We start from the raw sequence: 13472 nt of genomic DNA on the forward strand, positions 1-13472 counted from the left end.
CTTCTTTTGCATCTAATTATCAGGCTGCAGGAGTGCAGAAGCAGAAATGTCCCCTTTTTTTTGTTGTTTTCTGTGTTTCAGAAAGGCAATGTGTTTGAAAAACTGAATATTAAGGAACTTCCAGTGAATTAACACCCACGTAGTGACATGCATATAAAGGGGCCACCAGAGTTTATGTACAGTATAGAATCAGATTCAAATACTGTAAAGTTCAAGCGGAGTTAAGTGTGTTTACAAAGACCGTAAAACAAACAGATGAGTCACAGTGTTCTTTGCAAGAAAAGTCGCAATGCAAAACAGTCTCTGCCAACCTGAATTTGTAATCAAACTTACTATATTTTGATCTTCAACAATCAAATTCACTTTTGGGGTCTAAGAGAATGCCAGTTGAATTATCTGATGCGATTCTGAAAATGTCATAACTGGTCAGTAAGCAGTCATTTTTTTTAATGCAGTTTCAGTTTTATTGGACAGTTTGACATCAGAGAAGAAAATGTGTGGAGAGAGAGACAAAGGAAAATATCACAAAGGTCACTGGACATTGGGACGTCCTAATTCAGGGATATTTTATAATAAATGGTGAAATTTTGACCAGAAGTTGATCAGAAGTGGCTCGATCTCTCCCAAGTGTGCATGCAGCCTACATGAGGTGTGTGTTTGTGTGTGTGTGTGCCACTTGTTGTTGATGTTGGCCTTAACTCCAGCCGCACTCCGTTTGAATGGATGATCCTCACCACCATCATTGCAAACTGCATCGTCCTGGCTCTGGAGCAGCATCTTCCTGACGGAGACAAGACGCCTCTGTCTGAACGACTGGTAACACAAACACACACACAAATCAGTATATACACAAACATGCACACATACGCCTGGTTTCCATCCAAATGTATCGCTAATTTATGGCCAAATTTACAGAAATTCTGCAAAAGAAAATGCTGAAAATGAGAGGCAGCCTGCTGTCACAATTTTCTTGAGTTCATAAACTCAAAAGTCTGAGGTTATCTGAGCTTAATTATTTGTTAATGTTACATGTACTCACAGTTTAATTAAAATTATTGATACTCTAACTCCAATATTGTAAGAATTTGTAGCACAGAATTTTCATTCTCCCGTCTCACTCTCATTATTTGTGTTTGATAGACCTTTTTATGGACACTTTTCCCTCATTAACTGTAAAATATGAGTTTAATAAACACAAAGTAACAAAAATCTTACCAGCACTTAACATTTTTAAGTTAGTAGAGCTTCTAAACAAAAAAACATTCACTACTTACTACAAATAATTAATTTGAGCATTCAGTTTTAGAGTGCAGAGTTAGGGCACTAATTCTCAGTTGGGTGTCATTAAAGCTGCAGTAGGCAACAACATTTCATTATAATTTTGGGAGAATAAATAATTTTGACCATTGCACGTCACTAACAATTAATAACAATTAATTGGAGATTTTTCTTTTAAAAAATTAGTCTGTGAGCACCTGTCCCTTTGTATTTGTTTTTTTTACAACACTTGACCCAGTCTGAATCGAAGAACCAATCAGGGTTCTCTGAAAGCCGTACTCCACTGCGATTTTTTAAAGTGCAAATTAAAAACATGCAAACTGAAAAACAGGTGGATGGAAATGAACATACAGTATATGCAGAATGTGCGTGCATAGAAAGGTTTGCAAACACACAGGGGACACAGGCACAAATAAACACAGTACACAATAACACAGGAGAATGACAACATATTCTCACAGTAGTTGAAATTATATCTAACAAAATGACAGGTTTTTTTTTTTTATCTTAAAATCAACCAGTGTTTCTTAAGTACAAATTTCCCAATTAAAGGACTCCATATGAACTGAAAATGACCCACAATCTGCCTTTTGCTGACCCTTTTCTTCTCACCTTGACACTCCTCTTTCTATTCTCCTCTTCTAATCTACCCCTTACTCCTTTTTTTCCTCTTTCCATCCTCCTCTCACCCCTCCTCTCCTCTCCTCTCCTTTCCTCTCCTCTCCTCTCCTCTCCTCTCCTCTCCTCTCCTCTCCTCTCCTCTCCTCTCCTCTCCTGCAGGAGGAGACAGAGCCCTACTTCATAGCCATCTTCTGTTTTGAGTCGGGGATCAAGATCCTGGCTCTTGGTTTTGCGTTACATAAGGGCTCCTACCTGAGAAACGGCTGGAACGTCATGGACTTCGTGGTCGTGCTCACCGGGTGAGTTTTTCAGTTTACTGTTTCTTTTTTATATGTTATTTGTATTAACTACACTTTTTGTTTTTACTTGCTGTTGTCCACATGGTGCCTGATGTTTGCCTCGCTCTGGATGCTGAAATGTGTAGGATGTGTTTCCATGGCTACCCGCTCCTCTCGAGCGCTTGGTTAGTTGGGGCAATCGGTTGAGGCTTTTTTTGTAAAAATTTCCTCTCAGACTCTCCACTGAATAATTTTTGGATGCAACATCACACAAACGGAGGTGAACTTTTGTTCTGCTGCAGAGCTGCTGATGTTTTCTGAATTCAGGTTCCCTCACAAAGCTGTGATCAGATGATTGAAGTGCATTTAAACCCAGTGAGTAAAAGGATCAGTGTTGGGGATAGTACAAACTCCTGCTCCACAGCCACTCGTCACTCTACTTCATATAAAATCTGCGTTTGAGTGAATGTGTGTGCGTTTGTGTTTAAAGTGGCTGACTGATATACTTGCTGTTGTTTCTTAAAACCTTGAAAACGATAAATATCCTTTGTGTTCCTAGTTTATCTTTTTTGTAGAGCTTGACAGATATATGAATATTTTTTAACAGAACATAATGCAGATTTTTTTGTTTATTGGCATCATTCTGTGCACAATCAGTCCTTTTTCTAAAAGTAGCACTCGCACACGCAAAAATAAGTTCTACAGTCAAAATAGGGACCTGGAGCCACAGACGGTTTATTAAATAGGTTGAAAACCTGTTTAATATACAATCTGTGGTTGAAACAAGTTGTTTCTGCAGGAGTGCAAGATGAGCAGAACATCTTAAATTGACAATTACAAGTGAGGACTAGCTCTACGCTGTAAGTTAAGCCACAGTTGAGCTCTGAAAATACACATGCTGGAGGTCGGTGCCTTCTGTCCGACAGACCCCATAAACATATTGTTAAATTTTACCGTTATAAACATCTACTCCCTCCAAAAGATTATTAGCAATTTTTTTACGACTCATAAACAGACTCTTACTCATTTGGCAAATATTCTGCATTAATTTTGAGTTTATATTTATGCATAATTAAGAGTTTACTAATGATGACATGCTAACCTTTATTTCACTAAAATTGAACTTTAATAATTTTTTATCAGTTGCTTCCACAATTATTGACAATTGTGGGATGGGGTGGTGTGAACTACTGCGTTAATCTCTGATGACATATCGTGGTAATTTAATTTCTATTACAGATTTCCCCCCTAAAAATAACAAATCTCTCTTTTTACATCGAATCCTCACTCTGAATCTGTGTGTGTGTGTGTGTGCGCGCGCAGGTTATAGTAACACGACTTCCTCTTTTCTGATTGCAAACACCCTCATGCCGACAGAGACACAGCAGAGGTCTGGTTTGACAAGGTGTGTGTGTGTGATCAGGACCACTCCCCCTCAGTTGCTTTCCTCCTTTAATGAGGACACACACACATGCACACACACACACACACAGGCTGGATCAGAGCAGCACTGCAGGGAGCAGCAACCAGGGCAAAGTGAAATGTCACTTCTCTGAGAGATGGTGGGGGGGGGCTGGTTTGTTGTTATGGCGATAGCTGAGAGACTGGTAGCATCCCATCCCTCTCTGTTTCTCTCTGGTCAGTTTAAATGTATTTAATTACACAGTTTCAGTATCGATCAAGAAATACACTGATGAAGCATCAGTTTCTATTTATGCTTCAAATCTGTGACTTTTAATTTCTGAAATGTTGTCGCTGTTATCACTCATCCTCACAAGACGCGAGCTGCTACCACAGTGTTGTAGAAGCACACAGAAAATGTAGCCTGACATCGCTAAAGGTGTGTTTACATGAAACAACACCTGTGTTCTCTCATAGTTTCTCATCATAGCACACAAAAGCAACATTAGGTTAACACTACTAGAGCTATGATAAGGAAATATATATGACCAAAAAAAACCTATTTAAATCAAAGTCTGTTTACTTGACTTCACCTTTCAGTTTTTGGAAACCTCCCAAAGAAATCTAAGCTAACCTTTGCTTTATCTGAATCAGTCCCTCCAGGATTTTGCAGGAACTTTTTCTAAAAGATTGTGATGGATGATGATGCCATGAAATTGTATAATTTGTTAAAAATCAAAGGCAGGGAGGATAAAACCACACTCTGTACTGTGTCTTCTAAGTAACATTACCAAAAAGGCTGAAATATGATTTATTTTTAAATGCAGAAGTGTTTTGTGGAGTTTTCCCACAAAGAAGCAAAGTGTTTATTTGAGCTCAAACTTGCAAACAGCAAGCGCAAAATTATAAAATAAAAAAGCGCACAGAGCATTGAGAGATGTCAATAACAAAGACAAACCTTGTTTTTTTCAGTAGCTGTGACAAAATAAGTAAAAATGCAAAAAATATAAAACGCCAAGTCGGGTCATTGAGATGAACATGTATGATGTTCACGTGGGAAGCTCAGATGATTGGTCAAACTTTCAGAAAAGTTGCGGTGACTGGACAAAATTGTAAGGTTATGCAGAATTTGCAGACATTGGTTGAGTTTCTATTAATTGTTGCAATTGCAACTTCCTGCGGCGACTTTCTGACTGTTGCACATGTTGTTTACTTAAATTTTTGGGGACCAACTGATACTGGATTTTTGGGGTCGATGCCAGATATTAGCGAGTTAAGATTTTCCAATATTGAAATATTGACTGATATTCTTTATATATATACAGAATATAGAACAAACACAGACACATTATTTTTGCATTGAGCCCACAAAAGTGGGTAAAGGGATAGTTCAATTCAGTCATTATCTACTCACCCTCATGCTGACTGAAGGTCGTGTTTAGTTTTTTAGTCCACAAAACTCTGCTGGAGTTTCACTGGAAAACAGCACTGCAGAATCTCTCAGATAATGTAAGTGAATGGCGACCAGTTTTCAGACGGTGCACACATAAACGTGGCTCCAAACTAAGGAACCACAGTGAAGTTTTAGGCTAAAAACAAGGTGTAAGTGACATCTTTCAAGTCAGCTTGGCATGCTGGGGCTTTGGGAGACTTGAATTGCACCGGACAAGCAGTATGGAGGCATTTTATGGGTTTTTTGGTTGTTTTCATTTAAGCGCATATTGCACAACAGATATGGCAATAGCAATATAGGCCGATATAGCTGTGATCAAACTATTCCGACCAATATATCATTTGACATCACTGATTTTTTTCGAGATGCATGATACTAATACCAGCATCGGGTATTGGTCTGATACTGTACTGTACTGTACCCATCCCCCTCATCATACCACATCATTAAAAGTAACCACTTCAACACAACCAATCTGATAAAATATCTAAAAAAAAAAAAAAAAGAAACAATATGAGGCAAAGTTCAATAAGTTTGCTAATGCTTACCCCCTTTTCTTGGTTGCACTGTCATTATGAGTAATAGACTTGTTTTTGTTGCATTTGAGCAGACAAAGTGCAGAGGTGGGGTTTAGTGAAGGGAAAATTGCTTCTACATTACCTTTTTTGTGGTTGCTGTAAAGGGAAATCATGTATTATGGGAGGTTTTACAGTAGATAGATAGATAGATAGATAGATAGATAGATAGATAGATAGATAGATAGATAGATAGATAGATAGATAGATAGATGAGTATGGATACACAGATAAATAGGCAGAGAGACAGAGGGAGCTCTGTGAGAGATGAAACCTCCCCTTGCCAGAGCAGCAGTGGAGTGGAGCTGTACTACTGCAGCTAGATAACAGAGGGAGGAAAAAGGAGGAGGAGGTGGAAGAAGAAGAGGACACGTGACGATGTCTCTCCGTTCCCCTGGGCTCTGGATAACAGGACGGAGAGAGAGAGAGAGAGAGCGAATACAAGATGGGTTTGGCTGTTAAAGAAGGCGTGAGAGGAGGGATGGAGAGCAGAGAGGAGGTAGAGCTAGAGGAGGAAGACCACAGGAAGGAGGGAGGAATGATGGGTGGTGGGGTGGGCCAGGGGAGGTGAGAGTGATGTATGGAGGGGGGGAGGGGGTGGAGGAAGGAAGGATGGGAGGAGGAGGGGAGGCAAAGATGGAGATGGGAGAAGAGGGGGAGGGAAATGAGAAAGAGCAAATGCCGAAAGGAGCACGCTCAGAGAGGGAATGTGTGTGTGTGTGTGTGTGTGTGTGTGTGTGTGTGTGTGTGTGTGTGTGTGTGTGTGTGTGTGAGAGCGCTGCAGTAACCTGCTTTTCCCTGCTCCCTATGATCAATCACTCAGCACAGCCTATATAACACACACTCTGCTGTTACCTTGTGGTGCATGCACACTCAAACACACACGTGCACACACACACACACACACACACACACACACACACACACACACACACACACACACACACACACGTACTGTATTTCTGTATTTAGAAACTGTATATGTACGCACACATTACTATGCATGGCCTATATCACCAATTATAGTCATATTTCAAGTGTTCATGTATATTCATACAGTGCAAGGTCTTGAACACAGGCTGCAGGAAGCTGGCATACGTTTCCCATGTTTCCTTGCTGCATGTGTGACAGTATTCAGATCTATGTGACGATCAAAGGGTCATTTATCATCACAACTCACTGCTTTATCAGATTTCAAGTTCAAAAATTCAAACAGTCATGAATGCTCATTGGCTCGAGAATGTGTTACGTCAGCGAGTCTTTACATGTATGAATTTACATTTTGTACAGAAGTTGCCTCCAAATAGAAGCAAATTCCCATTAAATATTCTGAGCACACTCATGATCTCAGTGTGATAATCCCTCATGATTTTAATGACCCTGTGAACTTTCCTGTAGCGCCACCTTCAGGACGAGCTACATTTTTTTTTAGTAAACTTCCAAGAGTCACTGAACTATCATTCTTTAGTCCAACACTTAACATTAAACATTGCAGCGTCTCGGGCTCGCAACAAAGACCTCAGAGTTTTAGTTTGGTTTGATTTTACGTGTTAATAGTGTCGGCCTCGCTCCTCCTCGCTTCTTCTCCCCTCTCTCGGTTCCTGAGAGTGTGTGTGTGTGTGTGTGTGTGTGTGTGTGTGCCGTGCAAGTCGTGACTGAGGAGGCCTTTGCCACGGTGTTGTGAAGCGTGCTCGCACGTGTGCTGACTTCATTCTTGGCAAACACACTGGAGAGAGAGAGAGATACTTGATGAGGATAAGAATTAATGAGAGAGGGGGGGGAAAGAGGAGAGGGGACACACACACACACACACACACACACACACGGAGTGACTAGTGTATTTAGTATTCAGGGATGACAGTCCATTGATTTTCAGTGCCTGCTGTGACGTCACACAGTAATCTAATCGTTTACAGTAGACTCTGGGCCAGTCAGTCAATGAGAGGACACCAAAGACGTCCCTACAACTCTTCTAATGGACATTAACAGAGACCGTGTTCAAAAATAGACCTGTCTCGTTTTACACATGCAAAGTAAGCTGTATATTTTTAAACCTCGTACTGTGTACTCGTGTGTGTGTATTTTCCAGGATGGGTGGCTCTGTCTCACTCTTTTAGCACATTATTAAAGTTTGCAAGTAACTTCTGCTTCGACCTGGTGAACCAAAAGTATCAAGCCCTCATCTCCGTGGTGGCTGTACAAAGTTTGTAGTTTGATCTTTCTTGGAAAGCAGCGTCTGTGTTTGATCAAATTAACACCTGTAACTTAGTCTGCTGAAAAACTGTAACAGATGTAACAGGATGAAAAAGACGTAACAAAACAACAATGATACAAAAAGAAAAGATGAAATGTAAAAGATGAAAAACATGAAGAGGACATAACAATATGCCAAACAATGTAAAAGATATAACAAGGCAAAAAAGATGTAACAAATCATCAGCCACATACAAGACAAAAATGACATAAGACATAATAAGATGAGAAGGAATACAAGAGACGTAACAAGATGAAACGGACAGAGACGGAGACTGCAGAAAAGGTGAGGTCCAGTTACATTTGCACAGAAACTGCAGTTAGAAATGTCCGTCAGGGGACTATTTTCTACTTTTATATTTTTGAGGACATTTCAGAGCCTGTACTTTTTGACTTTTACTTGAGTAAAGAAGTCAAATCAGTACTTCTACTTTTACCAGAGTCTTTTAGAATAGAATGTATGTACTTTTGTCGCGGAGCAGGCGTACGGGATGCAGAGCGCCACCCTGTTATAGTTCAGCGTAGCATCAAAATGATTATGAAGTTGTGAGTAGAAGTAGAAGAGTTACATAATGTTGCTTTCAGTTATTTGGCTATGAAACTATAAAAACTCTGGATTGACAAATGCATGTCTGGCAACAAGATGGACAGGAGCAGGTCTGCCGACATCAAAGTGGTCCCTGCCTGTTCAAACTCGATTTAGTACCTGCACAAGATTGAAGCTGTCTTTTTTTTTCTTTTTGTCTCTTAAAGTAAAGAAGGAACAAACTGGAGGTGAGACAGAGAAAACCCCAAGGGTCTTCGAAAAACATTTCACCTCATCTCGGGGAAAGAAAAAAGATGGCATACTGAGTCACAAATGTGTCTGGCAAAGACACCAAATGACATCAGAACTCAACACGGGGGGGAAACAGGAACCTCTGACTCACTGCGGGGACGACTCACAGCTCGGTTTTGCGTCAGAGTGGATGAAACAGGTCTTCATAAAGATATTTATTCGGCTGTATTGACTCGGGCCATCGGGGTTAAAAAAATAGTTCGAGACAAAGCACATTAAGCCCGGGGAGCTCCCGACTGTGAATGAAACATCGGCTAATCAGGTCGCTCTCCGACAGCAAATCAAAATTTAATTTAACAGCGAGAATCGGTACACACAGGTGTTACAGTAAGTACAGTACCTCCTCTGAGAAAATACCGTATGAACATTGAGTGAGGAAATGAAGTCCGGCAGGGAGAGAAAAATGAGGTCACAGTTAGATAGAGGGAGAGTACCTGGCTGAAAATTGTCCCTTTGCCATCACTTCCATTATCATTATTGCTCTGCAGTCATTTACAGGCTCATCACTCTCCTATATGTTCTCCTATACCCTCCAACTCTGTGCCCTGCAGGCTGTCTGCTGCATATGAACACATAGAGGGTGTTTGGTTGCACAAGCTGTATGTTTGATCACAGTTAAAGAGCAAAGAGCTGGTTTGTTATATCAGAACAGCTCTTTGATAACAGTCAATGAGCCACCCAGTTTTGGAGTTTTGGAGTTTGTTGGTTGTCAGTTTAACCTGAACCTAGGTTATCAAATAAAATAATCACCGATTCTATGCATTATTCAGTCTAGTTTGCCAAAGTTTCCAAACTTTAGGGAAAAAACAGCCCGTACAAACTTCTCATTGTCATCAAATCAAAATAAGTCTTTACGAAGGCTATCATATAAAGTAACCTACACAAACTATCTCACCCTGAATCTCGAAAAAAACTGAATGCACAGGCTGAGAAAATTATGGTGCTGACGTGCACTGCTGCGTCCTGCAAAACCACACCCACCTGAAAGTTTTTAGGGAGGTCTGAGAGGATGCATCCTCACAAAGTCCTCACTAGAAAATCAACAACATCACTGGTAGATTGTTGAAGTGCCTAAAACAGCCTGGTAGTAGGCGGGATTGGTGATATATTGTTATTCGCGCCTAAAATCACACAAGGAAGAGTTTGAGGTGGATGGGTGGGCCAACATGGGACTTGGACGTATTTCTTACCAACAGTCAACTTTGGTTTCTTTTAACCTTGACTGCGATTGTTCCTTAAATTTAAACAAGTAGTTCTTTTAACTCAAATCCTAATCTTTTCTCCAACATGAAACAAGTTGTTTTTGCTAAACAAACCTTAAGTAAAGTGGGTGCAGATCAGAAATGACTCAGACGTTTTGAGAGGCACTGACATATTTTTTTTTAGTTCTGAGAGTTAAAGGTGCAGTATGTAATTAAAGCTAAATGCTAATATCAGCATGCTGACCTACTACAGTAAATGACAGACCACATTGATCAACAGGTGTCATGTTTTTTTTTAATCAAAGCTCTGTCAATTGTATTGTATATTTACTTTAAAATGTCTAAAAACACTAGACCTATGTTATATATTTTGAGTTGACTTGTGTTCTTGAATTATCATAAATGTTACAAAAAGTTCAAAGACCGAGAAATGTGTAATTTATTTAAGGTAAAGGTTTTTCCTACCAGATGCTAATTGTTATAACCTCCAGGAAAAAAAAAAACAGGAAACACTGGATACGTCAGAGAGTGAGCAAAGAAATGGGCAAATATGACTTATCGTAACATGAATTTAAATACCTCGTCCATGAGCATGATTCCTGCCTCAGATAAATTTTCCAAGCAGAGTCATTTAACAGCTGCACGGCTAACTGAGCTAACTAGTTATCAGTAACTCTGGTCATACGCTGGCCCCTGTTTGTTTGGAGTTTCTATTCAACAGTGGCCAACCTTCACATACTGAACCCTTAGTTGTAAAGTAGCGCCTAAGTTTGTCGTTCTTATTACCTGCAGTTAAATATTCTTTGAGCGCTAACCTCCGTTGTCACTGATCAAAAGGCCATTTTAAAACAGACTTATTAAAAGAAGTCAGTGTCATGTCCCTTTAAACCAAATCATTTTTTGCAGAGTGCCTGCTTCAGTGTGTGGTGCTTTGTGCCCACCCACACACCCTTGTGAACAGAAATAGAGTCACAGACACAAACACACACCTACAGACGCACAATGTGGAGGCAGCAGGGTGGTAAAGTTGGGCAGTTCATCATCACACCCACTCTGTTGACACGCATCGTTCCTGCTGGAGTGTCCTTTAGCAAGACACGTAGTCTCCACCAGCTCCAGCTCTGCCTCCCTCTACCTGACGCTGACCTCTGACCCCTCTGGCACTGAAGACAATTATTTTCGTTGTCGTTCAATCTGATAATTATATTCTTGATAAATTGATTATATGTTTGGTCTATAAAATGTCATGAATTGGTAAAAACATGTTTCCCAAATTCCAAGATGATGTCCTCAACCCAAAGATATTACGTTTACTGTCAGATAGGACCAAAGAAACCAGAAATATTCACATTTAATGGCATTTAATTTAAATTGGATGTGTTGAATGCATTGAAATCCTGTCTTCTTAATTGTTTCCTCATTTATTATAACTCCACCGAAAAGTTGTAATAATTAGAGGTGGGCTTGAGAACCTTTGCTGTAGACGCTGTCACTCATTTTATTTTACTTCCACCAACCAAACTGACTCTTTTATTTGCCAGACTATTTCTTCACCAGCCAGTCACTAACTTTGTCTGTTGAAACAGCAGAAGGTCAATGAGAGAAGACAGAAAAACCCCACAAACTTCACACACAATCAGTTACCTACGTGACATGTTGCATGCACGAAAAAACACCTGCCAGCACACTGAGAGGAAAGACACACACAAACAGGGACACAGAGGTCCAGACGCCGTGCCCTCGTGAGGTCCAAGACTCACGCTGGCAGGAGACGGAGGGACAGGTGGGCCAGTCAGTCGTCCTGGTAAAGAGAGAGAGAGAGAACGAGGTGAATGGAAAAAACTGGAGGAGGATTATAGACAGGAAAGAATGACGTGGGTGAACAGGAGAGAGGGAAAAAAGACCAGTGTTGATGTAATTAAAGGGCAGAGATGGACGGAGGGATGGACCAGGATTGACAAACAGCTGCTTTATAGAATTAAGTCAATGGTTTGAACTTGTACAGTAGGTGCTCCATTTCAAATTCTTTATTTCATTAAAAAAAAAAACGCCACCCACTGATGGCTCCACCGGTTTAAAAATGACAATCTCATTTATTTTGCATAAGAGTTCCTGCCTGTTCAGACCTGTATCACAGCAGATCAGCTGTTTGGATCACAAAGTTGCAGGATCAGACTGAAATGAAACTTAACTTTTCTAAAGATTTCACGGATGGTGAGTGCATGTGTTTTTCGGGGCTGTTTAAACAAACAACCGTCTGGTCGTCTAACGGACAGGCAAAATCACGCCCCTTTTGTTGTGGCCAATGGGCTCGACTTTGGAAAAAATATTAATGATGGTCTATGGTGAGAGACTTTATTGTTTTGATTGTTTTTGAATTGTGCCACGAATTACACACGTTTGTCAATTTATGAGATAACTTTACAAGTCAAGAAAGTCACCATTTGTTGTAAAACTGTTGAAGTATCAGAGTATGAAGAAACATAATTAGAAAGAATACGCATCCAGAAGTTGTGTGAGTGACTTTCTCTTACATTTGCCACTGAAGCTACGATGCCTGTGTGTTTTTGTACCAAGATTTAGTCACAGAAAAAGGTTCTTACTCATTCTTTCACATTGTGGCTGATAAACGCACCAGGGATTGCTGGATAAAACACTTTAGGTAAGATAAACATTGCTAAGGGCAGTGAAGTTGGTGTTGATGTAGTTCACTGAGCGGTTTCACACAAAACTAAACTACAACAAACCTTTCTTGTCTTGTAAAACTATATTTTAAATTGGAAAAACATGATGTGTAATTCATGGCACTGTTAAAACAGGATCAAAACATAATTTGTCTCTCGCTGTTGACTACCATTCATATTTTTTCCAAAGTAAGGTCCCATAGGACACACTGGAAGGGGCGTGGCTTTGCCTCTCCACAGTCATTATGCAAAAGAAGAGAGTCAAAAACTAACTTTGATGACAAATCATCATTGCTGCTTGACCTGCTGGTCTTGGATGTTTTTGTCCAATTTACCTTCGGAAGATTGATGAAAGTCTGCAAGACGCTGACATTCAGTAGCTGTATATCCGTCCCACTCATGGCAGCAGCAGCTCTCTGGGTCCATGGCCATGAGCTCACAGTTTAGTCACCTGCACCGTCTGGGCCTCCAGCTTGGCCTCTAGTTTCAACCCGTTCAGTCTCTATCCACTCCTTGTGTCTCCACCGTGAATGCCATTTTGTCACCATTGTCATAATCACTCAGTTTTAGTTTCTTGTATTTGTTTTCTCTTAAATAAACTCTTGCCACTCTGAGCCAAACAGCTGATCTGCAGCCTGATACAGGTCGGTACAGGCAGGCGTGCTAATGTGTAGGAATACTGAAGTATTACGCCTGAGAAAATGTAGTGCCCAAATAAAGATGGCAAAGCAAAGCAAGAATTCTAAATATAGCATACGCTTAAACAGATATTGATTTTTTTAGGTAGGCATTTATTTATGTGACTAAAATCCATTTTTTGCTGACCCCGTCCACAACAGTTGGGTCTGTTCCCTCCTGTTCCCTAGTAACTGGGACTGTGTTAATTATC

The 13472-nt window shown here is 40.3% G+C and overlaps 1 protein-coding gene across 1 annotated transcript in view; it reads left to right on the top strand.

The window, feature by feature from the left end:
- Positions 1-715: 715 nt before the first annotated feature.
- Positions 716-13472, top strand: part of cacna1ab (calcium channel, voltage-dependent, P/Q type, alpha 1A subunit, b) — a 135154-nt gene continuing 122397 nt past the window's right edge. Inside the window, exons 1-2 of the mRNA XM_084714436.1 lie at positions 716-816; positions 2059-2198. Of these exons, the coding sequence (XP_084570562.1) occupies positions 724-816; positions 2059-2198 (233 nt within the window). The 5' untranslated portion in view covers positions 716-723. The remainder of the gene's footprint in view (positions 817-2058; positions 2199-13472) is intronic.

The sequence above is a fragment of the Lutjanus erythropterus genome, chromosome 3 (genome assembly GCF_056507025.1).
Source record: "Lutjanus erythropterus isolate fLutEry1 chromosome 3, fLutEry1.hap2, whole genome shotgun sequence".
Classification (NCBI taxonomy): Eukaryota; Metazoa; Chordata; class Actinopteri; order Lutjaniformes; family Lutjanidae; genus Lutjanus; species Lutjanus erythropterus.